This window comes from Sander vitreus, chromosome 17 (assembly GCF_031162955.1).
Source record: "Sander vitreus isolate 19-12246 chromosome 17, sanVit1, whole genome shotgun sequence".
In the NCBI taxonomy this organism is placed as follows: Eukaryota; Metazoa; Chordata; class Actinopteri; order Perciformes; family Percidae; genus Sander; species Sander vitreus.
In genome coordinates this window covers 11,246,733-11,274,347 of record NC_135871.1, presented here as the reverse complement: position 1 = coordinate 11,274,347, position 27,615 = coordinate 11,246,733, and the positions used below count along the sequence as shown (strand labels likewise).

General features: G+C 41.2%; 1 protein-coding gene across 1 annotated transcript; it reads right to left on the bottom strand.

Annotated features, from left to right (window-relative positions):
* Positions 1 to 7: 7 nt before the first annotated feature.
* On the bottom strand, positions 8 to 27,602 carry strn (striatin, calmodulin binding protein). Its single transcript, XM_078273905.1, has 17 exons — positions 27,247 to 27,602; positions 15,058 to 15,161; positions 13,152 to 13,225; positions 10,915 to 10,993; positions 10,008 to 10,178; positions 9,444 to 9,579; positions 9,176 to 9,338; positions 8,186 to 8,296; positions 6,723 to 6,869; positions 6,108 to 6,244; positions 5,368 to 5,543; positions 4,099 to 4,146; positions 3,886 to 4,007; positions 3,626 to 3,793; positions 3,380 to 3,520; positions 2,175 to 2,363; positions 8 to 1,602 (listed from the first exon to the last, which is right to left on the bottom strand). Exons 1-17 carry the CDS (start codon positions 27,457 to 27,459, stop codon positions 1,433 to 1,435), a joined length of 2,349 nt encoding a protein of 782 aa, XP_078130031.1. The 5' UTR covers positions 27,460 to 27,602; the 3' UTR covers positions 8 to 1,432.
* Between the last annotated feature and the right edge of the window lie 13 nt (positions 27,603 to 27,615).

Below are 27,615 nucleotides of genomic sequence, written 5' to 3'. Positions count from 1 at the left end.
CGACCAGTTAACATTTTACAGCAGTATTTATTTTGAACATACTCATATACAAACCAGTGACTGAGAAAATGGCTCATTTGAAGCTGTACTCTACATGTACAACATCTTGATTGATTGTTTTTTAAATTTTTTATTATTTTTTTTTTTAACCCAGGATAGTTTCGTCCTCACGGTTTACAGTAAACTGGAATTTGCAGGAGATTTCTCTTCCCTCAGTGTTGGATGGTGAACTCATTATTTCAAAGTAGTCCCACAGTACTGCACTCATTTCCTGCTAAACACTGGACTACTGTACATATCTGGACATGATACATCACATTGTAGTCAAGCATGTCCACACAATTGGGGAAAACTACATACAGTACAGACCATTCAATTCACACAAGAGCAAACTGGCCCAAATCAATTAGTTATTCCTAAACTGGACATATAGAACTTTGAATTGTAATTATATAACCAAGATGGTTTACTTAGGACACATATGCTTGTAATCTTACTTCTGAAGTGTACAGTTACTTGAATCTAACAAACAGGCATTATATTTAATGGTCTGTATCACTCCACCAGTTTTGCCTTGAAATGCACAAAATTGATTCCCCAACCACACTTATCAAAAAGGAGCACTCAAACTCACGCTGCACAGTAAATTTTAAGACTGAATATATATTTTGTTTATTATAAGCATTTTTAATTTTACATCCAATGTTAAAATCGACAACATTGTGACAGCCAGCTCCATTTCTCCGCCATCCCCTCCCTCCCTGTTTCCCAAAACAAGCTTGTTAAAATAACATTTTTAAGACCTTTTTAAAGCAAAGGCACATTTTTCAATACGTGTTTTTAAAAGGAAAATAAAGGCAGGCCAGCAAGCAGAGTCAGTCTGGGAAGCAGAGAAGAAGTGAGAGGCTTCCTAGGACAGCTCCAGCGAGCCTTCAGTACTCCACATTTCTGGAACACAACACAAAACCTGACTTAGAGTAAAGGGCCCAGACCTGGTTTATCTAAGAGGGAAGGTCGAGGGCCAGAGGAATTTGGGATGAGCGTACAGTCACAGGGGCAGAAGACCTCATTTCTCCACTCCACACTCTTTAACACTTGTCCTGAGCCTCCTAGCGACGGAGGTTAAGTATAAGTCTGTCTGAGAGGGGTGTGCTGTGGCGGGGTACACCCAGGCCTGCCTGGATGGTAGATGGGGGACGAGAGATCAGTTCTCCTCCTGACTGTCCTCCCTGCCGACCCTCTTTATGGAGAGTCCTGGCCTGTTTGAGGCTAGCGGCTACATAGTCTACCAGTCCGACAGGAAACCAGTGGGCTGAGAGAGGTGGGACTGGACCTATGCCTGAAGGTCCTCCCCCTCTTGTGTCTCTATTGGTCCCTGATCATGGGAGGCTGAGTCAGAGAGCCGGGCTGCAGGGAGAGACGCAGCTCCGTGTCATACGAACACTTTGGCGAGAGCGTCTGCCCCGGCGCTGGCGATGTAGCACTTAGATGGATGAAATGCCACATCGTGGATCGACTCCTCAAACTTCTTTCTGTGAGCCGTGAACTCCTGAATGCAGGTTTTACTGTCAAGGTTCCACAGACGGATTGAGCAGTCATGACCTACAGAGGACATAATGGGTTATATATAAGCAGTAGGGGAACAGCAATCCAAAAATGATTGTGATATCAAATCCAAAGGAACTGCAATAAGCAACTCTGAACATTAACCCGTTTCTCCCAAAACTAAGAAGAGAAGACTTGCAGTTGTGGCACATATGGTGTCTGGGAAAAGCTTATTTACCTTGATACTAAAAATGAGATGTCATAGAATGGCTTTACTTCAGTTTGTAGCAACCGTGTTCAGGAGAATAATGCACAAGTGAATATAAAAATGGCTTTGGAACATTAAGTTGAGGACATCAGCCTTCATTTTGGCTATGGATGAGTGTAGTTACTGCTTACAACAGATCAGACTGTACCAGTGCATGTCATAAAAAGGACTATAATTATCAGTGACTTTGTCCTTACACAGCAATTGTTGAGCAGAGACCTTTACATATCCACCTACACATTACACTCAGTCACTGCCGGGTTTGGGTCTGAGGCAGCCAATCTGTCAATCAACTAATGTATGAAGGGAAAACAGTTATGTTAGACAAAGCAAAAGGAGACACTGGTTAAGAGGTACTTACTGCCTGACATGAGATAAAGTCCATTAGGGTCTACAGCTAAGCTTGTGACAGCATCCAGGTGAGCCACCATGGAGTGAATCAGCTTCCCGCTGTTGTTGTCAAAGAACTTGATGTGTCTGTCCTCCTGCGCAGTGATGGTGATGGGAAGAGTTGGGTGGCTGAGGACCTTATTGATCTGACAGGAAGTGCCTGGATAAAAACAGACAAGCACATCAGACACCACGCAGGAGCAGGAGTGGCAATTTAGATCAACAGTCAATCTGGGTGAAATCTTTAGCAACTGAAAATCGGATCTGTGGAGATATTATGCTGTATGTGTGGATGTTAGGAATGTTAACTTTAGCTTAACGCCAACTTAAATGTAACTTTTTAAGCAGTGTGGTAACACCTTGAGTCAGTCTGTACGTGATGCAGACATGAGTACTTGCTGGTAAACAACTTAGTAACACTAGAATATTATATATAATAATAATATACGTATAACATTGTTATGACATGCACAGTTAAGTCTAATGACTATCAGTGACATAACTGGCAGTAAACTTGAAATTTGTAAATCAAACCAAATAAAGTAATGAACAGAAAACATTGTGTGCTAATGATTTACTTTCCTACAGCTGCCACTAGATGTTCCTTAAGAGCCATATTTTCTGACTCTACTTCAACATTATGATAGCCTGGGAAAACCCTGACAAACTTCCGGCAAATGTGAGATTTGCTCTGCAAGTCCGTCTGGCCAAGAGCCCATTCAAGCCCATTTCCAATTTTTCCAAATCGAGGCACCAATCACAACCGTTGAGGCGGGCTTTACACGATGACGATAGCGCAGCGACGGCGAGCAGCTTTTTGTTTACATTCAACATGACGGCCACCGAAGCGCAGCAACCCGTTGATGCCGCCGTCGCTGCTACGTCACCCGGATCGTTGGTCTGATTGGTTGAAGGACTATCCGATTGCGCCCAGAGGCATTTGAGCGGCGTCCGTTGGCGACGCCCCTTTGGAAATGAGCTGCGAATGAACCTTCCCCAGACCCACTCTCAGTTACAACTGAGAAGGGTCTGGTGTCAACCAGGCTAACATTATGATTGAATTCAACAAGTGTTAGTTATACAGTTATATAGTTCGTTTTATTATTCTTATCATTCTTGAAATCAATGGAGAATTGTACTGATCGGAGGTCTAAATGCCCCAGCTGGCAAACCTACCCGGCTCCAAATTGGACTCAAGATTGAGGACCAGCTGGCGGGTCTCCATGTTGAAGAGGCCAATCTCTCCGTTTGTGAAGGATGTGACCAGGTGGGCTGGTTCACTGCACACCAGGTCTACTGAGGAGGGAATTCCTAGCTCTTGTACACAGAAAAAAACAGATACATTCATGTTAACTATTCAATTAAAGCAAAGATTGAGAAGGGGGGGGGAAAAAAAGTCAGGATACAAGCATTAAGGCCTACGTTTGTCTTCGTTGAATACTGCGAGGGCGGGGGAGGTGGTGTTGGCGTCCCACAGTCTCACAGTCCCGTCTGCTGAGCAGGAGAGGAGGCGCTGGTGCGCGCTGCTGTACACCAAACCCCAAACGGAGTCCGTGTGTCCACACAACGCTCCACGCAGCATCAGTGGGTCTATCACAGAAAGCACAACAAACCATGAAAGTCAGTCGCTATGATCGAATTTGAAAATTCTCGGATTCAAACCAAACTGGTGCCGCTGTTACCGTAGGAGTCATAGGGGTCAATGTTGGGATTGGGGGTGTTCCAGCACTGTATAGTCCCGTCAACCCCTCCGCTGAAACACTGCTCTCCTGTACTGCTCATCACCACACTCAGTACAGCCCCCCTGTGGTTTAAATAATAAGGAATTAGCAAAACATCTTGTCTAACGCTAAAACGGTAACATGTTTTTTTTTATTTCTGTGCAGTGTTTTTACCTGTGGGCCCTGAAGGTGTAGATCGGCTCTACATCTAAAGATGCACTCCTGTGGAAAAACATTGTAATCATTAATGTAACATACAAAACCAAACAGCAGTGCTGGCTTAATATATGTCGATGATTAAGTTAAAAATGATTGCCATTGAATTGTACAAAGCCATGGATGTAATATTTGCTGCTATACCAGTGATCAAGTTGCACATACTGAATGACTCTAAAGTAACTTCAGCCTCTTAAAATAAAATCCATCCCATTACCACAGACTGTGTGTGGGCTGCAGAGTTGTGACTTAACATAACGAGTCTTGTGTCAGTTCTTTGTCACATGGGGACAGTTTCATGCAGCTGAATCATGGGACAGTCCAGCATCAAAAGACGAGCTATGCTCCTTATGGGCAGAGGTGTTACCTTACTTAAGTAGAAATTTTGGGTATCTATACTTTACTGGAGTAATTATTTTACAGCAGACTTTTTACTTCTACTCCTTACATTTTCACGCAATTATCTGTACTTTCTACTCCTTACATTTTAAAAACAGCCTCGTTACTCCTATTTCAGTTCGGCTGGTTTTCATTCCGGCTTGTTGTCGTTCAAAAAAAACACACACAAAAAACAACCTATCCAGATAAATCGCGCCATCCGGATAGAGTGAATTTGATTGTGGTTGGATGAGAAGTATAAACACATACCATTCCGACACCCTATTGGTTTGTACGCGATCCATTGCACCTGCACAGACCTAATACGGCACCGGTGCCTTAACGACCGTTATCTACCGGACCGAATATCAACGCGGATTCTCTCTGACCAATCAGGAGTCTGCAGGTTTTCACGTCACCTTTTGGTATCGCCTCAGCTCGCTTGGAACCTCGACGGAGGTGGTACTAAAAAAAAAGTACCTGTTGGCTAGTACCAGGGACTTTTTTTCGTAATGGAAAACCAATAAAGGTGAGTCGAGCAGGTACCATGTAATGGAAAAACGCCATAATACTCAGACAGCAGTGCGTTTGGTTTAGTCTCTGTGTACCTGTAGCAGCAGAGTGAACATTATTGTTGTTAAATAAGTGGGTAAGCGCCATTAGTGTTTTTAACAGAGCCGATGAGGAAGGAATGGACAACTAATCAATACAACAGTAACTTTAAAGCTTTTAATTTTCCTCCTTTTAGCTGAAAGAAATGAAACCACCAGTAGGAATTGATGGGAAATCGGTCTGGGTTGTGCTGGAATAGTGTTTGCAGGTATTTAACTTGTGTGAATACATTCTTACTTTTTGGCAGGAGCAGTCTTTTGCAGGTTCCACATCTTGAGCGTGTGGTCCTCTGAAGCAGTGACCAGGACGGGCTCCACAGGGTGAAAGGCCAGAGCTCGAATCCCATCAAAATGGCTCCGCAGAGTGAATTTGGGGTTCCATGTTTTTCTCATGGCATCCTTATTATTGCCAATCTGAGGAGGAGACATCTAATCAGAAACTCAACATCCAAATATCAGTGTTATTACCTATAATCAGTAGTCTTAAAATGAGCCGCAGCTCCTTTAGTACTTAGAAAGTTTAGTGTTTATTTGCACAAATAACAAACCAGTAAAACATAATACATTCATGGATAGAAAATGGAGTGAAAAGTGAGATTAAATAACCCAAAAGGTAATGTGTTTCTGTAACATCAGGGTGCACTGAGATACTGTAAATAACTTGTTTGGTGATTTAAAAAAAGCCTGCTATCACACACAAAAGCCGCCTTACGTTTTTATAGCCATGTGACTTTGACATTACTATTGTAAATGTGATCTCAAAAATAACTTCCAATATTACACTTTCAAAGCAGCTTCCCTGACGCTGCCTGTAAAAATAGCTGTTTGACACACATTTTCAGCATATGTAATGTGACTTGGATTAGAGGAGGAAGGTGGGATGGCTGCTTTTTAAAAAGCCTCCAATGATAACATGAACTGAAATAGTTTCCACCAGAGAAATCGCTCTCAAAATCCATTCTGCCTCCTTCTACTCACATCGTATGCCAGACTGTCAGCCTCGTTTGCCACGGTGAGTCCAGCGAGCTCCCCCAGGCCCAGCTCGCTCTCCATGGCCTCGTCTGTGCCCATAATGAACGGCTTTCCTGAGCTGGGCGGGAAGGTCATCGCCTCAACTGGGGAAAGAACAAACAAACAAACAAACAAATAAATAAATAAATATACAACCACTGACTATATGTTTTTATATGCTACCTTTCGTTGAATTATTTTAGGGAACTCAACATGCCAAGCCCCTTGAGGGTTTTCTGGGTTTCCTTTGTCATGTCTTTTTTACTTCATTTTTTGTATATGTAACACTGTTTTTTGGTTGTTTTTGTTTTTTTTACATGTGCTAAATAAATGAATAAATCAAATCAAAAACTAAATCAAACTGTGGACACAGTTAGCCAGAGATGAAAGGAATTTAAGCCAGTCTAACATTGTTGCTTGGGGACTACAGGCGGAAAATAGCACTTGATGCTAAAGCCTGTTGCAATACATCTCTCCCTGTTCTTATACAAGGTTAATGTTTAATTATACACGGTCTATGTTTAAATAAATAAAATTACAACACTTAATCGCTACAATCTACTGCTGTTTTTGCTCATGCACCTTCGTCTGGTCGGTTCCCTTCGTGCTCGTTGAACCGGACCGCGCTGGGCCGGGATTGGGGGGTGGATGGTGGAGGCTGCATGTGGGACAAGTCCTCTGCATCTCTCAGGTTAGCCAGCATGTCCTGCAGCTTGGACCGGTTTGGCCCTGTTTAACAAGTCAGGTCAACAGTGTTACTGAACTGACACATGGTGATAGAAAGCGGAGAGAAAACAAAACAAAAAGAGGCAAAAAGAACCAAACAATACTATATTTTATTTAAAAGCTTTGAGTACAAGCTGAAAAAGAGAACACAGAATGAATATAGAAGAAAGGCAGCACTGAAAGAGAAGAACATAAATTAATAAATTAAAGTATGTAAAAGAAAAGAAAATGGGAAGGGGAGGCAGCACCAGAGTCCTTGTTAGATGAGGTACAAAAAGGGTTGAGAGACTGTATGTTTATCTCCAAGTGTGGGCTCTGTGGAGAGAGTAATATAACATAAAAATGGATTTGTGATGTCTCAGCCCAGGCAGAATCATTTAGTGAACCAAGTATGGGTGTTTATTTTATGATCACAAGCATTTTAACACGTGGGGCCTTAGAATCTAACCCTGATGCAAATACAGTATACCAACTGTACAACTGCCCAAAAAATGATGATGATCTTCTCCACATACCCACAAAAGTGATAAAAATACAGACACCGTATGAAGATCAAAAATAGATTTCGGTTTAAACCAGAGCCAAGTGTATAAAAAGTGGTGTTGCAATCGAATAAAAAAAAAAAAAGTGAGATGAACTGAGTTGTTGATCTCATGATTCAATCACAGTAAAAAAAAAAAAATGCAGAGCTTGGTCCTCACAAATGTGAAATCTAAGAGCTCTCAGCCACTGAATGAGGCTGCATCTGAAGTGGGCTGTTACTCTGAGAGCAGTAGTTTTCAGCTCAAAGAGTCACTTTACTGAGTCACTGAAAAAAGCTGAAAAACAGCAGCAAAATGACTTTAGTGTCAACATCGCTGACAGATGATGATGATGATGATGTTGAAGATGGTGGTAATTATGTTATGACTGGCGCTAGCCCAGATGGGACAGAGATGGATGTGTCATCAGATCAATGATATTTGACAGTGTGGACAAGATGATGACGTGAATATGATTTTAAAATGTTTAAAAACGGGACAGAAATGCATGCAACAAGCATTACAGTTTTTTTGGGGTAGGAAAATAAAAGTGGCAGATTTTGTACGTACAGTACATTCAAAAGAAGACAGAAGAGACATTCAGTATGAAATGATAGACAAATGGACAGAGCAATATCAAGTAGAAGGCATAATAAGGAGCAGCTGAAAAAGGAGATGAGAAAAAAAAACAGCCAAGATGTTTTGTTTCTGAATTGAGGCGTTTTGGCTGAACTCAAGAAAGTCAGGCTTTAAAGAGAGAGGAGCAGGAGGGAGGCAGCAACGCCTGACAGGACTTACTCTTCACCCCCTTTTTCCCCTTGCGCTCCTTTCTGTACTGCTCCTTGAGTTTGGTTATTAGGCCCGGGTCCACGTCCCAGGCCTCAGAAATGGGACCTTGCTCGTCCTTCTCTACACAGGGGGAACAAAACCATGCCGAGAGAGTGTTGAGTAAACTGCTCTGGTCGAGGCCCGAGTGGCCTGGCAGGGTGGACAAGGTGCAGAGACCTCTCAGACTCTCCTGGAGGTTACTAAGCCTCCAGAAGAGTAGTAGGCCTTTGAGACCTGAGATGAGTATCTTTTCTAGTACTAATACCTCCTCAGACCAGATTAACTATCTTGTTTAATCTTTTTAGGATTTCTTTTCTATTGAAAGACGTGTGTGGTGGGAGGAAAGTTAATGCCATGTGGGGAATTCTTTCATTTGAACATTTCTGAGTCGTGACAAATCTAAAATCATAAAATCCTCACTGTGTAATCTTTGTGATAATCAAAATGTTGTATAGACACGACTCAAACACTGAAACCCACGTTCGAATACAAAGAAACACCTCAGCATGACATTAAGCCCATTTTTTATTAAGGACCGGGGAGACTAAAGGGAATCAGGTTGATTTGACGACACACAGGAGTGGAAGAGACATTGTGGTCACAGGCTGGCTATGGGAACAGACAGTGGAAGAGATCACAAACTATGGGTTAAACAGAATAACATCCAAATATCATGATTTATGACCACAGCGTGATATATGAATGATTCCATGAACAATTACCAAACTATGAGAAAAAGTAAAATTCAGAGAAGCAGGCACATTATAAGATTACAGCATTACATACTTATTAGTGGTATTTCCAGTGCCTCTGAAACAAGTGTATTCAATTTGTAGATTAAAATTAAACAAGCCCATCATTGTGCAAGAGAAAATAAATAAAAATCTTGATATTACAGACACTATAACTGTTTCTGTGGTGTCGAGATAGTGACGAGATAGTGACTGATCCATGACTCACCCCAGTCTGTGCCGTCCCCGTTGCCTCTGGACTCCGGCGAGGTGTCCATTTCGTCAGGGCTGGACAGGAAGTCAAAGCCCTTCAGTGCCTCTTCTGTGTCAGGATCCTCACTGGTGTCCATACTGGCCGGCGTTGTTGACGACGGGGGCTTCTTCCTCAGGATCTGGCGAAAATATTGAGGGCAGTTATTATATTATATTATACCACAGCGACAACTTCTACTTAACTTTGTGTGATTGCAGAAGATGAGGGCAGACTGTTTTCTTACCGTCCTGGATTCCACATTAGTCCTGTCCCTTCCATCGCTATCCTCTTCATCATCTTCATCGCTGAAATCAGCTGCTGCATTCTCAATGAACTTGAAGGCCTCCAGTACAGCGCTAGTGTCAGAGAGCTCAGCTTTCCTGTGGAGGAACAATGATGCACATCAGAATATTATGCTACAGTATCAATAAAAAGTAGTAGTACCTGTACCGATTCACCCCGTCACTCTTAAGTGCAACCCACATGTAGCAAACTGGTGTGTGTTTAAGGCCACTTTGCCATGTTGGGCTGTCCCAGACAAAAGTTCACAATCAAGACAAAAAATGTGTCCGTCAATCAAAAATGGACTTTCAGAAAAGAGCACCGATGGTTGATTGAGAGCTTCGGTAACCAAAGACTTCACATTTTCCCACTCTTTCGAGATTTTTTGATTCATAGAAGTGCCAGCGCTATGACCAAAGGCCAAACGTCTTTTAATTAGACCCGTGCCACACAGCGTTACATGCAATGAACTTGTAATATTGTCGCTCAGTCCATAGATAGCTTTACAGTAGAGGAGAATACTTACCCTCTGGTGCCCATGCCCTTTGCTGATGTGTCCGTCCCATTGACCAAAGGCTCAGTACTGGTTCGTTCCCCTGTCCTCCCGCCTCCATCCCCGGCTAGTCCTAGCAGCGCTCGGACCCGCTGGGACTTTACATCTAAGATGGTGTCTGTGTAGCCCACCTCCTGCAGGTACCTGAAACGAGTTTAATTAACTTAAATCTGGTTGCAACCCAATTTAAAAGTGTCATTTATTGCGAAAAGGAATACAAACATATGTATGTGTGGTGTAAGATGGAGGAAGTTTGGATGAGAAGATGCAGAAAGAGACATTCATAATGTTGCAAAGGCCAATTAAATGAACTCTTATTTACACTACAGTTCATTTACTACAAACACTAGAACATGACCAGATATGAGGAAGAGTTGAGTACTTTTTGTTACTGTCAAAAGTGCCATGTCCTCTGGCAGTTGTCTAGTCGATGGTATCAGCTCTGCTGAGGCAAGAAGAGCTACTCATCAAATATTACACCTACCCTGTAGATATGCAGAAGAAGCTCTAGCAATTTGAGCGAGCGACTGACTGAAAGGGAGAAGTGTCTTAGCACATTAATTATCTGTCCCTTGACAGAGTGTCAAGAATAAATTGGCTGCCAGATGATGTGTGACGCTACCTGATGGTGTCTGGGATAAAGGCTGGAGCCTTGTTTATTTACACAGACTGACTGTAGAGTGGGATGATATGATAACCAAACTTCCCTGAGTCTGCAGGCTACACCAGAGAAAAAAAACACAGAGCAGGTAATGACTGCTGATGCCCATGTGAGGGAGCTCTTCCCCACAAATGTTTTGGACCATGGCACTTAAGGCACAGTAGTATTAGTTTTCTGGGTTATAGAATGTCACAGAAGGATTAAAGCATGTGCACTTACTGTCTGAGGAGCTGACGGCCCTGTTTCCAGGACAGCTGATTGTTGAGCGATCCAGAAGACTCATTTTCGTTGGCCTCATCTGCAGGAGAAGAGGACACAAATCAGGGCTCTACAAACAGCACAGCCTCTGACATTATTTCCACTCTGTAAACACGACTAAAACATTCCTGCATCACAGCATCCTGGCAACTACACACATTCGGCGCTTAGTTGCTTTCAGCAAGTCCACAGTGGATTAGAGTTAAATGGAAAAGGGTAATGCTTCTCTTTAAATTGTGCGAGTGAAAAAAAAAAAAAACATTCTTGAAAACAGCCGTGGCCGAGAGTGTAATTAGTATTTACGCTCTCCAACCCATTCACCTTTTGTTCATGGTTGACTTTGGATCAAGTTATCATTAGTCAACATGTGTAACTTTAATAGCAAGCCTCTATTCAAATATTTACATCCCAGTAGGTAATTATTCCCCTATGAAAAGTGTGTACACAACAGCACTAGCAGTAAAAACAGAAAGAGATTTAAAACTCATTAGCAATGGCTTGTTCTTGATGCTACAACAACACAAACATTTGATATTTATTGACACATTTCGACACCTTCAAAATGGCTGGCTCCAACTACGTCCCATGACATACTGGAAAGAGCACTGAAGTGTGTCTGTGCCTGCAGCATCCAGAACAACACCCACTCTTTATGACCGTCTACGGCTATGACAAAACAAGAAACGATGGGATTCAAAGCTCACTTTGATATTCAACAACGTCAGCACTCCGCTCTCGAGTCAGATGGGACAGAGAGACGTGTTAATAAGGTGCGTGTGTGTGTGTGTGTGTGTGTGTGTGTGTGTGTGTGTGTGTGTGTGTGTGTGTGTGTGTGTGTGTGTGTGTGTGTGTGTGAGGTTGATTTGGCAGGGCAAGATGAGAGTGCCTCAAAAAGAGGGTCATACCTAATTCAGGCGGGTGAGGAGCGGGCAGGTGCACCGCCGTATGAACAACACCTCCCACTCCTCGTCTTCCACCTACAGTAACACCTCTCCCCTTCACCTCCCCCCCCCATTCATCAACACTTCAAGGGCTCGGGTGCTTTGAACAGCCCTCATGAATAGAGATGAGGAGAGAGGAGAGGAAATGTCGCAATCTAACTTAATGATGGCAGAGGACTTGAACATGAGAGGCCATTTAAAGAACAATAATATAACATATAACAGGTAGTGCACTGATACCAGAGTGATACGGAGGTAAAACTAGGTACTGTACTGTAAAGGCTGAACATTTAAAAGTGCGAGAAACATTTTAGAGGTTTAAGATTTGAGGGGATAAAGTAGTTTGAGCTTTATGTAGGCTGTGTGCATTTTTCCTCACTTGAATCTGGTGGTATTAAGCCAGGCAAAGAGTTTTGCATTTATATTTTTGAGTTTTTAAGATATCTGTTGAAGAACATTGTGCTCACTCAGTTGACAAAACAATCTCACCACAATGTTCAATATGTAGCTCTCCTGGAGCCTTTTAAATAGCTTGTAGTCATTGAATGGTAGATGTTTGAATTTCCAATATTTCTAAATCCTTAAGATCTATATAAGATCTTAAGGATTTCTCATTTGTGGTGATGATACCTTTTAATACCTTTAATAACTATTGACACCTCTGTGGATTATGTAGAATAACAGGGACACTGTTTCTGGAAAAGATTGCTGTTGAATTTTTTTTAAATGCTAATTTTCAATGTTTGGAGCACCACATATTTTGCTGGAGACAAAAATATCCAAGGAGGATATCCCCAAACCTGGGCAAATAAAACCAGAACTAGTTGCATGGCTGCGACTAGATACCACTAAAGGCAAAAAAAAAAGTTATTTGGGTGAACCAACACACTATAAAAAGGTGAGCATTTATAGATGTCTTTGTCACATATTAAAGTGAAGTGATATTTCAAAATGTTTCTGTCTTACATGTACAATCATGAACGCTTTAAATCTATAATATTTTTAAATCAACTTGATCACATTTGTTGTACATTGCCTCTTTAAGCAGCTCAATATTTGTTCAGTATATCCGGAACAACAATGACACATTGCATTCAGGAAAGGACACCAAGAGAAAAGCTATTGAGGCAAACAAGATTCTACATGAATGTGGCCTTTGCATGCGTAGCAGTCCTGTCACTTGAGGTACTGTATGTGAATTCAACAATCACAGTGATTTAGTATGATATGAAGAGTGGAGATGGCTGTTAGACTTACCAGAGTCGTAGCTCGGAGGCTTCACGTCCCCTTGATTTAACTCTGTCCCATATTTTAACTTGTGGTACTTTGCTCTGGGAAAAAAAGAAAATAGTGGAGGCAGATAAATAAGCAAACAGGTCTGATCAAAAAGGTCTGAGAAGAACCTATTTAAAAAAAATGAATGGCATTTGCAGAAGCTTTGAAAGTCATCCCAACACAAACAAGCTCTACTTTTCACAAACATGTTCGCTTGTTGGACAGTTTCACATTTTTACAAGATAGCATTATGTATCATGATACAGGAAACGTTATATATATATATATATAAACGTATATTCAAATTGCTATTTTTGTCTGAACTGTTTTTAAGACATTACATTTACTACCACAGAAGACAAAGAAGATCAGCAAATATTCACATTGTATTTTTGGCTTTTTTTCTCCCCAGAAAAATGACTTTAAAACAGTTCATTTTCTATTAATTAAATTACTAATTGTTTCAGCCATCTTTGCAATTGTATGCAAATTGCAATGCATGCAATAGACATTTATCAGACTCTTCACACATGTAAAACTAAAACTTAACTCACTACATACTAATAATACAAAACACACATATAATCACAATATGATTCCATGGAAAGGCGATTCACAAAAACAAGAAAAATCACCGGCATTTAGAAACAGATATAAAATGGCATACAACATACAGAAAAAAACATTTAGATGGTTTCGGGCCTTTGCAATACTGAGATTTCTTCCAATGATGGCACACATCCACATCAGTGGTAAAGAGTCAATACAAGGAGAGCTCCCTGTGATCCAGAGGAAGCAACCCCCATGATAAAACTCATTTTAAATTGGGTACATCCCACTTTCAGAAAGCCATTTCTGATATAGCTTTCAGATACCCTCGGAGACATGACTTGTTGCTTAGCAACCAGGGAAAGTGGTAGTAATTCTGGGTTAAGCGTTGCTCCTGAGGCAGAATCTGCGATGATCTCACCGGAGAAAAGTAGATAAATATACACTACAAATAATCAGAGGACAATTCCATACTTCACAAATCAAATGATGATGTTCCTCAGAGCACAGATTGGCAAAATGTAACTAACCTCTGAGCTGACTGGAGGAACAAAGTTGGACCAAGATGTCAGTCTGTAACCTGTGATGAATGTTGATGACAGTTTGGGTAATAATTTTACCGTTTGCCTTCTACAAGTCTACTGCTTCAGAGTCTGTTTGAATGACATACTCGATGGCTTAAAGTCACATTAATAGAGACGTGTAATGTGTTGAAATCACCAATATATCTCTGTCCCAGAGTGCAGCCATGTGTCAAGGAGAAAGGGAAATGCAAAGTGCATCACCACAGCTATCGCAGGGACCTTTTGTGTGACGGTGACGGGCTAATGCACATGCGAATAAGAACAATGTCATTCTTCTGGTTTACTGGAGAAAGAAAGCTGCGACGGTGACCTCGTCTTGGGTGGTGAAAGAATTCCTCTCTCCTTCTTTCCTGTCTCGTCCTTCTACTAAGGACGCTGCAGAGTCATCAGCATCTGACAGCAAATAAAGCCTTTATGCCAACACATGCTCATGTCCAGAGACATCACACCAGCTGGACTCAGGGAGGGAATCTCTCTGACACTTTCGCGCCAGCTGAGACATCAGACTGGTACACTTTTACACATTATCAAAAAATGTGCAGAGAGCTGCACTCTGGAGTGTACTAGCTCTGTGCAGGTGCAGCAGATGTTGATTTGTTGACCTGCCGTGTTCTCCTTTTCCATATTTCTCAGAAGCAGGAATTTATTCTTAGGAGCATGCAAAACATGGAAACTCTGCAGTTGCTGCCGACTAGCTGAGATGTTTGTGTGTATTGTGGGTGGGCTGAGGCAGCAGTGGGTGGTAAGGAACTCACCTCTCTTGCTTCAGTGCGTACTCCAGCATTTTGATCCTCCTCACAAGGTCTTTCTTCAAGTTCTCCTGGCCTTTCCTCTCCCCCTGCAGGAAGGCAATTTGGGCCTGAAAACACATAAATAGGATTGTCAGGTCACATTTTAAAGTAGCAAAAGTTGCTTTTATAAATAGAATTAATATTTCCAATGTTTCGGCATCTTAGATATGAGCTAGCTAGCAACAAAGACTCGACTTCAAAGACAACCTTCATGAGGCAGCATCTGAGAACAACTACTTCTGTGGAAACAGAAATAGGAAGATGTCAAATCAATATACGTGGCATGATGGGGGAAAAAAAGCCAATCTGTACTATTCTATTTTAATCTAACCTACTCACTCTCCCACACACCAACCGTCCCCCCTCCCTTCCCTCTGCACACCACTGTCTCTCTTCAGTAACAGGCAGCAGCTGTTGACGTACTCCGTCTGAGTCAGCATTACATTACATTGAATAGCTGGGTACCACACAAACATGCATGTCTGTGTGCACACACTTGTAATGAGAGTAGTAGAGGTGAACAGAGCAGAACACACATTGGGCAAACCTGTATCCATCTTACAGCAGAACCAGACATTTGTACCATTGTAATCATCACAATATATTCAGTCTTTCAAATGGGGAAAAAAAGATGAAGATAAAAATCACACCGTGATAGTCTAAAGGGTATCTAAGCTAAGCTAGTTAGCTTTAGGCAGGACTGCTTTATCTGGTGTTACTATTAGGGGTTGGAATCACTGGCAATCTCACAATTCAATTTGATTGAGAATCAATTTCAGATTCAAAACAATTCTTGAATCAATAAAAAAGAAAAGAGGGCATTATATTTAGGCTTTTATTACAGTGCACTGTGTACCAAACCACTGAGTTAAGGCTGTGCTGTTTACAGAAAGGAGGATAATTACGCGGTTGTTTTCATTTCGCCACTTTATCGAAATTACACTCTTCTTTAGAGTCCATCTCAGTTGTTGAAAATCACCAGCAAGACAACAACCACTCTGTAGTTAGGAAAGAATAACAGAATCATTTGAGTGAAATGTTTATTTTGGATTAACACAAATGGAAAACAACGTCTGAAACTGAGTAAACCATTAACACAGAAGAGCGGCAGCACGATGGTAGATCTATTGCAAAGAAGAGATTCAAATTCTAAAACCACACATTTAACCTCGTAGGGGAATGAATATTGACTTGATTTTGTTGTTACTCTGAAACAGAGGATGGTGCGAGCTTGAGTGGGTTGGATCACAGTTTCACACGGATAGCAAGTAGCGCTGCTGCTGCCTGCAATAATGAGTCATGAGAGCACTTCAATCTGCCTCGTATTAATAACAGTGTTTCTTACCATCCACAGTTCTCCATAGAGGAACTCATAGAAAACCTGCCTGTTACAGTACACTAAGGATTTAGGGTACTGGCTCTCAGTTTGACAGTGTAAACAGCACCGGGTTTAGATGGCACCAGTCACATGCTAGCAGTCTGCATAATGTCAACAATTGATGTTCTTGAAAGGTGTGTCAGCACAGCACACACATCACTCTACCTATTACCTCTACATGGTCTCCAATTTCTCAATTACTCTATTTTATGTGCATCTACCCTCAGCTGGATCTATACTAATGCATTCAGGATTGTTAACAATGTTTAGAAGGCATCCGACTTTTCACATCCTTAAACCAGTATCAGTGAGGGTTAAAACAGAAAGCCAAAACAAGAAAGGAAGGTGGCTCTGTATAAAGTTAAACTCCATGAAAATGCCTCTAGTGCATTTATAAGCTCAGTTACAGTAACATGGAGCAGAAATAGAAACAATACTAGCAAAGTCTGAGTAGTAGAGTGAGTAAGCCATTCATTTTTAACAAAAAAAAAAATATATTGATTTGTAGGCGGATTAAAACAAAGGTTTTTGGATATGACAGGAGTAAAAAAAGATGAACTTGGTTATATTCAATAAAGCAAATATCACTTTGTGCGGTCTTCGGATGGAAGAGGAGGCACATAAAAGGGGAAAAAAATAAGGCATATATTATGGAAAATGTTCAGTTTGGATTGGGCCAGACTGTATGGATCCCAAAAAAACTAACTCTGGCTAAAGTGGCTCCGATCCAAATATCAGTATGGAACTCTGCCTCGGGGCATTAACACTGCATTACATGCAACTGGGCTGCAAAAGCTACACATCTTCATTAGGCTAATTGCAGAGATTTTTTTCCATTAAAAGGTCTCTTGATGTCCAGCTGAACACAGTCAATCTGTTTGGCTGAAATGCTGAGCAGAAAGGCAGAGAACAATAAAATACCAACAGAAAAGTGCCATCATTATTTCAAAACACCTCACTTGTTTTACCAATGACCACTCATTAAAGTCCTCAAGAATGTCAGATGACAAAGTGTAAGAACAGCTTAATGGGTTGTTAATTTGGACGCACTTAAAAATTGTAGCCTGCGATTCTAATCCAATAGACTTTTTTGTCAAATTCAGCTGTCCTGTTGTTTGTGTGCTGAAAAAAAATAATCTGGTGTTCAAACTAGGGCTACACTATATGACCTAAGATCTAAAATCACGATTAATTGCACATTTTACGTCAGTCCTCATAGTTCATTGGCAAGGTTTGTACTGTAAATAGGCTCAAATATTGAAGGTGAGATATTTTTTGCTTATTTTTGTGATTTTAAAATAATTGAAGGAAACACACAAAGCGGGAACTATTATAGCTATTTACTGAAAATGGATCAAATTGAAATGAAAGCACACGTTGCGTGAAATGAAAATGTCTTGTGAAAAAAAGTCACATTTTAGTTATATAAAAATTATCTACATGGAAAAAATACGGCGATAACAGCTTCAGAATTTCGATGTCGATACATTTTCGATTAATCGTCCAGCCCTATTTCAAACACAGCCCTGGCTCTGTAAATGGGAAACAAAGTGTCTCGGACCGAGCCATACAACACTATTCCTTTCGTGTTCGTGCAAAGTATAAGGGATAGGCCACGGATGTATGAACAGAAAGGCAGTGAGAGGGACGGTAAATCTGGCACATGCTAACGTTCTGAAGGAGCATTGACGGGAGGGGTGTATTTGTTTGGGTGTTGAGTTCAAATATCAACAATCTTTCTCCCGAATCGCAGATTCCACCTTTAATACATAACCTCACAAGTCAAAAATGGAGATTGCACATTGACTCATGTTTCACTGTGGATGAAACTGTACATCTGCGTTGATTGATATCACGAGTGACCATTCACTTTCTTATCCACATGAAGCGCTGGCTCAGGGACCCCTGGCGTCCTGCGGTGCCAGAGATAGAGAAGAGTGCAGCTCTGTGAATCTCTGGCTCGCCAGCTCTCCTCCATCAAACATTAACCTTGGGAGAGATGCAATGAGTCAACTAGGGCCATAAAGAGACACAGGAAGCATTTAATTCCCGGCCTCACACTGCCTGCATTATTGGGCTGCTGGATAAGGGCTCCTTAGTCTGTCTGAGTAAGAGACATGAAGAACTGGGCATCCATCTAGAGTGCAGGCCTTTTCAGAGACAGGAAAAGGAGGCAGAAGAGATAGGCTAATAGCTAAGGAGGAAAATAAACACTACCCACTGCCTAAATTCTGGTAAACTAAGCCACGAAAGTTGGTCACAATACCTTCTGCTTTAGCATAAAGTCAATCCTACTTTGGATGTAAATTGTCTACTCTTTATTAATTAATTAATTAAATCAGTAAAACAAGGAAAAATGGACTGACAGCAGCTTCCTGCCCGACTGGAGACATGTTTGAAGACAGCACATATACGCGTAAAACTGCAAAAACAAAGTTAACATGTAGATCATTTAATCTTACATTGTTTGCAGTGGATTACACAGACAGTAACAAGAGGAAAACAATTCCACCCAATTTTACATCTTCTTTTCAACTTCATTTGCAGTCAATGAATGTATGAAGACTCTATTTATAAAATAGAAACGACCATGAAGTCTGAAATTTGTGAATTCCAGACATGTTTTCTTCCAGACTTGTTCATTGAGTCATTGCCAAAGACATTCATTCCACAATGAGGCCATTTAATCTAGACAGAGTGAACACTGTGAAAAATCCAGTACATCTCAAGCAGCGGCAAGACTGAGCTCACTCCATTTGTAAAAGAAATGCAGTGGATACTCATACAACCTCAGGGCTGACACACAAACAAAATGGTCACACATGCTAGCCCCGTGGCCCCTGTGAGAGCTGAAGAAGGGAGAGGGGCTGGAGTAAATCCCACATTCACAATGCAAACAACCTTCCTTTCAGTGAACACCGGATTTACGCTCACAGTTACCGCAAACCAATGAGCACCATGATGGCCGACCTGATGGCTAGCCAAGTGCATTCCACACATGCCATTACACTAGTAGCAAGATTAAAAAAACTGAAGCAAGACAGAGGTGCTGGGGACTTGTTACTGGTCTGATAGTGCTGACTGAAACTAAAAAAAGAGCTGCCTGCATGTACGATCAACGGCCAAAACAATCCCACTTTTGGTTTGTAGGTACAACAGCTATAAATCTAAACCCTGCAATCAAATACAAAAAAACATTTCACAACTAATGTTACACAGCCTATTGCAGGAATAGTCACATTACACACTTCTGTAAATTTTAAAACCTTTAAAAGGCATTTTTAGAGGAACCTGAATGCAATGCTTTAATAGACCTGCAGACACCCTGGATATAGATAGTTGTTTGGCAAATCCAGCAAATAAAATAAAGTCAAAGTTCATGATGTGCATCGATGATCACAATGGTCAAAATAAATAAAATAAAGACGAGGTAGGGCAATTTAGGGCAATATTTCTGATGACAGATATATTTATATTGTCTGACCGTATACATCATTCTATCCACCATCATTTGCAATGAACTGATGTCGGACTATAACGACTGGTTTCTAAAATGAGGGTCAAGTTCAGGTGGATTATCCTTTTACTTTCCTAAAGCAGCTTCAGTAACTACTAACTAGAGTTTCACCTCCTTCTCTGCTCAAGATGGAGAGGGTCATTTGAGTCTCTGTGCTAAAACTGGTCGTCTTCCCAAAACCCCATTCTGTCTCGGAGACCACCTGTAAAAAGGCTACATACTGACACGTATTACACAACCATCTGACTGACTGTTGGGTGTGGGAATCAAACAAACTGCTTAGCTTAATCCACTGCTCCAGTTTACTCCTTGTGTGCCACAGAAGCAGTGAGTTACATTGTAAAATACCCTTCACAATGCAGACACTGCACATCCATCCAACCCGCTCATGTCCCCGGCACAGATTCAGGATTGCTCTGAGGGTCAGGGTGAGACAGTGAGCTGCTCAAACTGGGATTTAATAAAGCTTTCTGCTCAGTTATCTGGACTGAGCCAAACGGTGCCTTTCACCTCTCCATATAATTAAACAAAAGAGAATCATTACACTGCCAGAGATTGCTCACCATCAAAAGTTCATCTTCTCTCTTTAACTAAACCTTCACAGAGACACAGATTTGTGGTTTTCATCTCATCACGAGTTTCCACTTGAGCTTAATTTTACACTTTGCTGTCACACAGCTTGCGTCAAGTTGACACTGCAGTGCTACTTTACACAGGGTGCAAACAAAGGCAGTATGTTAGGCTTCTTGAGGACAAGGGTGCTGCATCCCAAGTTGCTGCATTAATATTACATAAGGTGCTTGGCGCACGTTTACATGCTCACATGCTGTGTGCAGGCAAAGAGCTATGTTTTTCAACATCAGCATTTTCTCTGACAAATAGGTTGTGTGACCGTAAGGTGTGGTCCTGACACAACCATGTTGAAAACAACATTTACAACAGCTTCGCAATCTAGAGTAAAGATGCACTGCAGAGTGAAGATTTAAAAATGGGGTAAAATGATTCCACAAAAGAAGAAGACATACTTTATTGATCCCCCAAGGGGAAAGTACAGACTCTGGTGTCCTGTCACTAACCAGCATCAGAAACCATGAGCATTTAGTTTATCAAGAGAGTGAACATATACTGATGTGGGCAAGTATCTCAGACAGAAGAGGTAAAGTGTGCTTTATAAGAATATGAATTGAGAGAAATGGGACAGGCGCAAGACTAATTTTTCCCCCAATAAAAGCCAGCCAAAGTTGAACTTGAGACATTGTGCTTTTATAATTGGCACCTTAACCCCAATTTTAAGGAAGTTTGTATACTTGTGATGAAAAAAATGTGCAGAATAAAATGATTTAACTTGTTAACACTTGTTACAGGTTAAAATATATCCAGGTCAGTGTAAAAAATAAATAGAAATCCAGTAATTTGTGCAAAGAATATACATAATATAATTTTGTGCACGATATACTTAAAATCTACATAGAGCCGTAGATGTATATACTGTATAGTATACGTAGCCAAGCAGGAAAACACTGTTGTGCCATCAAAATGTGTGAAAACAACAATATCATCATCACCACATCACATTCAGACAACAGCAATTTAGTCTGGTGGTGAGTACACCAATTTACAACTCTGACAGACTGGCGACCTCAGATTGACTGTAAAACTGGGGGACCAGGCAGCTGTCCCACACACCCACATAGACAGATGAAGGCTGTTAAGTGTGAATAGAGCAAGGAGAGGCAAATTAACAGACAGCTCTACAGCACAGAGAAAGGCTCTGGTGTGAGTACAACAGGGACAGAAGAGCATAGCTCATAGCTCACAAGGGTCCCTTCAGGCTCTCTCTGGGAAAAACACAAACGCTTTAAAACCACTCACTGTTATCTATGCAGTGAATATTTCACATACACTGCAATGACTGTCTTTGTGGTGCGTCTGGTGAATATTACTGCGGGCTAAACCCATGGCTGAGGATGGAGATGTTCCTTTGTGGTCTACAGCCTGGTTACGTGAGAAAGAGGTGAACAGTGGTGTAGCATTAGCTTCTATGTGAACTGGTATACTCTTGGTGAGGAAGCATGTACTTTTTTTGTATTTTCCTACTCTGAGACGCACACTGGGAGGGCAAACAAAAATAACTGCAGCTTGGGGGTGGAGGTAGAGTCGACTGAGGAATGACGGTGACACCCATTTCTGAATTTTTCAATGCCACCGTACGTGCATGTGTATGTTTGTGCATTCTTATTGCCACACCATTGAGCTAAATATGCCTCAGGCTTTGTCATTAGCAAAAGTAAACATGAGATCACAGTAATAAATCATCTAACAGAGGCAGGCTAATTCTAGGCTGCTCCACAGTTAGCTACAGTCAACTCCGACATGACGATAAGTAACTGAATAACATGAGCCACACAACAATCTTGCTGAAGTTAAAAACCTTTTCCTTAGAAATACAAGGGACATTTCTATCCAGAGAAGATACGTGGGTCCAAGTTTCAGTCTGCACCCGCAAAGAGCCACCTTACACCCTGAGTCACCTTCAACCTTTTCCTGGTGTCAAATTATGGCTGCTAACGGATACTTCTGGCAAAGAGAGACCCTATGGAGCAGGGATTACCCCATAACTGAAGGGCTGATGAAGCACACTGGAGCATTGCCTGGCCTGAACAGGGCGTAACTCGACTCAACTCAGTCATCCGACATGGGAAAGATCTGCGCTAATCAGTGTGACATCAATAAAAATCAATTTCACAATACAAGACTATTTTTCTGACAGATATACGTTACAATATGGCACAATCGCTTGTAAAGTAAATCACAGTATAGTTAAATACAACAAACCTGCTTTTACTAGAACAGTATGTAGCAAATTGTATATCTTTGCAGACATGTAAACCAAAATGCATTTAGTACTTTAATTACAATTAGCTTGAAATCATTTGGACAACAGAATATTGTAAAACAACAACATTAACACAATGCAATTTCAATGATAATTGCTACATGATTATGTAATGATTATAACTATCACCCTGCCCATCTAAACAATGCTTTAAAGTCAATGCCAGCATGCGGTGTATACAGTGCTGTTAGAAAAAAAACATATACACTTGAATGGTGTGTGTCACTGACTGAACTAAATTAAAACCTACACAGATGGGGATAAGTTAGGTTGGGTAAGGTTACTAAGTGCTCAAATGATAAGCCAAGTAAATGTCCAGGCAGGAAATCAATTAACAACCATTTTGACAACGAATAGTGGATCGACAAAATTAATCAACGACTATAAAAAAAATGAAGTTATCATTTAAGCTTTTTTTCAAGCAACACTGACGGACATTCTCTGGTTTCAGCTTCTAAAATGTAAATACATGCTGGTTTTCTCTTATTTATTTTATTGTAGACTGTTGGTCAGACAATACCAGACATTTCAAGATGTCACATTGGAAATTGTGATGTCTGATGGACATGTTTTTTTAACCATTTTATAGATTAAGCAGTCAGACAAAACGAGCAATGTGAAGATGTGTAAAGGCCATTTATTCACTATTTTTTGACAATTTAAAGAATGAATTGGTTAACTGATAATGAAATACGTTATTAGTTGCATCCCTTGTCACTTTCATTACCAAGATAACATACTAAAAACTGACTAAAGCTGCAATCTATCACTAGCTAAGCAAATCAGCTTGCTTGAGCCAATCAATTGATTATCAGTGAACACTCAACTACAGTATAATCATGAATGACAGCAGCCTATGCATTACACAGACACGGCTCAGCAGCAGGACAAGTCGGGCATGTACAGTACAGTTTCTGTGCTGCTCCAGTAGAAAGGAGTGGCTCTGAGCATGACCTAACAGGCTGGCTGGACGACATTCCTCCAAGCCCTCGGGTTCGCCTTCCTCCCAAACAGCGACATAAGACGCAGTTTCAACAGTCTTTCATTCAATGTCTATACAGCCAACAAGGAAAAGAAAAGCCTGGGAGAAGAGTATTCCCTGGGTTGTGAAGTTTTCTTTATGTACAGTCTTAATGGTCTCTGATCTGAAATCTTGTATGTAACCTAAAACATGCAAGATAGTATGGCTGGGAAAATACGTTTTTGTCCCAATTCGATTTTTTCACCATACATGGGTGCTGATTCAATTTGTATGTCAATTTTCATTACGATTCTAAAAGTATCGCAATTTTCTTTTCCTTCTTTAACAAAAACAAAAGTTGAATAATAAACTTCTAGAGACAATGTATCATGAGTAGGGCTGTAACGATATGCGACATGAACCCGAAATCTCAATACTCGGGATTCGGCAGGGAGGAGATTTTCGGCACGAACACCGGTAGCGCTAACGGAGGTGTAATGTTACGAATGGCCGCTGTTCTGAATCGGGTGCCTGGGTCTGTTTCCCGACGGTTCAGTAAACTGCCGTTAGCGTCCTTAGCACCGGAGTTAAGTGCTGACCGGGGTTGGATTGCTGTAATGATAGTGGCTGGCTGCTAGCTGGCTGACTGACTGTGGATGTGTCCCCGGGCCGGGGCTGTTGCCAGCTCTGATCCCGACTGAAGCCTTGCAGCGCCCGGGAGAGTGAGGCAGACAGACAGGGGTGTGCTAGCTGGCTAAAATTACCATTAGATTAGTCGTCTATCTATACAGAAAAAAAGTTGTATTGCGTTTACTGAGTATAACTCTCCTCCAACCCCCCACCCCCAAAAGAATCGAGGTTTGCATCGAATCGTGGGACAAAAATCGTGACGCGAACCGAATCGTGGGTTTGGTGTATCGTTACAGCCCTAATCATGAGACATTTCTAAAAACTAATTGTTTTCTAAAAAAGAATGCACATCACATGTCAGTCAGTCAGACATGTATTTCATTGGTAAAGTAGTAACAGTATTTTCTGCATTTTCTGCTTTCGCTCAGTTTTGCTGGAAACGGATTTGATGTAGACGCCATCGACGGTACCGTATAAACTGAAAAATAACTAGGTGAATCATTCATCATTTCATCAAATAATGAAAAAATATTGATTCTTTGGAAAAGAATTGATTTTAATAATCGTCGCAAAAAAAATAAAATAAAAATAAAATCACGTTACATACGATTTTCGTTTTTTTCCCCCACCCCTACAAGAAGCATGTCAGTTTTGATTCTAAAACATAAGTGTGTGGACATGCAGCATGTTCAGATGGATGAAGTGGACCAAAAAGAACATACGGCTCAGTAGATGCTGCAGGGTACCTTCCATTAAGGCTCTAGTATGCCCACCAGTACTTTTCATTATTCATACATGTCTATTTAGGTTCATCTAAATGACTTTCTATCTTTTTTCCTCACTGTGGTCCCTTAACTGAAGGTTAATCCACCAATACCTTCTATGGGTAAAAGTACTGTATATGTTTGCAATATGTACACCTCCCTCAAGGACACAACAAGGTAACATCCTAGGTGGATTTTCAAAGCGTTTCTACACTTGATTTGTCATTATTGCCCCAGTATATTGCAGCACTGTCTGGCACAGAAAAATGGGTGAGACCACCATTATGGTCGCAGCTGACAAAATAGAGAATTCATCCTTGAAACATCTATTCAGATAGGTAATGTGCTAGAGTGATTAGGGTACAATTGTAAGTAAGCCAGACGTTTTAATGGGTACTGTATACTGCAGGTTAAGTCATGTTCAAAACCTCAACTAGCCTCATATTTAGGGTTAAGTGCAACAAAAACAAGAAATCAAATTGAGCGCGCACTGTTTTGCCGCCACAAACAAACCACCAAATAAGTCATTTAGGAACCTCACTGTGCTATGCCGCAGTTGCTGCTGCTTCGCTGATAAGCTTGCTTAATGCCAGCAGACAGGAAGCTTAATACACGGGCCAGATGAGCCAAACCCTACTACACTGAACAGTGTATACGTCACCAATCTAAAAACAATGCAGTGTCTCCCTCTCGTCTCTTTGTTAGATGAGGTCAGTCTGTCAATGGAGCTGCCTGCTGCCAGACCCAAAAAAGTCAGTGTGGCTCATGTCTGTGATCCAACAATCATTGCCCCACAACTAGGTCAAAATTATGGAAAAAAAAAAAATAAATAACATTTTCTTCCAAACAGTAGACATGGAGACTCAAGTAAAACAGTAATAAGCTGTAACAATTCCTACTCAAATTCTGAATAAGAATGGTCTGGCACATTGTGTCCAAAGTCATTTATATACTTAAAAGTATGAAATAATGAATGATAGTTTCTAGGGTCAGTTAAAGCAAATATTATAAACATTACTCCTCTCAATTCACCTGCAAATATACAAGATGACTGGTATAGCACGTTGTGCTCCCAAACAGTGCAATCAAACATGGAAAAAGAAGAAATTAGAAGTCTAGTTGGACTGGAAAACAAAACAAAACAAAACAAAGATTTAAGAGTAAACCTGGGTATTGGCAAGACATTAACTTCTAGTTCAAGCACACTACAAATCAATTGTCCGGGTTTGCGTTATGTTTCCCTTTGGAAATGTCTGGTTCACAGCAGGAAAACCTACTGCCTTCTTATATCTTATGAATAGCTGAATATTTGAGTTGTAAAGTAAGGGTCAAATATACTATAAAAGAGTGGACCAATTAAAAGCACTGTGGCATTTTTTTTTATTTTCTCTCCAGTAGTGGCAGTATCCTGGCAACTAGCTCATAATAAGATTCATAAACAAGACATACTGATTCCACAGTCGCTTATGTGTTGTGAGCTATCTGCACTGACAGCTCTCAAGATATCAAAGCACTTAAGAAGAAGTGTAGCTACTACCTTTCCTACACGACTTTTTTGTGGGTTTAGAGGTAAAATGCAATAAAATTAAGGCGGGGTGCTAACGTTATACGTTTAGCTAGCTGTAAGTAGGCAGGTAGCCGTTGTGTGTTTCTACACAACGTTTTAGCACTATACGTTCACTACTTTGCTAATAAATGTAGCTTCCAGTAGGTCGTTTAATTACACTTATTTTTTACTATAACGCCTGTTCTGCAATTCCTAAAGGCAACAGGCAACGCAAGTTCGGTGGTTTCAGTCACAGTAAAGAGGTCGCAAATAGTCGTCGTGCAGTCGGGTCAGGGGCGCTGCAGCTCCTTTAGCTTCTGAGCTAAAGCTAACAAGCTAGCCTAGTAACCAGAACAATCAAACACAGAAACTCAACGCAAGTTACTAGAAAGGAGCAGCGCAATGCCCAGGTAGTGCCACTAATATATATCCGTGTATACATAAAATGTAGTGTTTTTCACCTGTAATTCAGCCCGCTCCACCTCCCATTGTGCTCTCTCTACTTCGAAACGGGCCCATTCGTGCTGCAGGAAGTGCAAGATCCCCGGGATACTGTACTGCGCCCTAGCCGCCTCTCCAGCGTCGCCATCAGGCAGCGGTCCTTTCCCACCGCCGGGTAAAACAGAGTTGTTATTGTTGTTGAAGAACACGCCGGGCCCCGCCTGTTCGTCCATGGCCGGGCTCGGTGGAAAGCTCTGTCCGTTGTCTCGCTGATTCGTAGTGCTAGATATCAACGGAAGGGCACAAATCTATCGACTGCGCTCGGTTTCCTCGGCTCGGGGCTCGAGGGAATGAACACACTTTCTGACAGCTAGCTGTCATTGACTGAC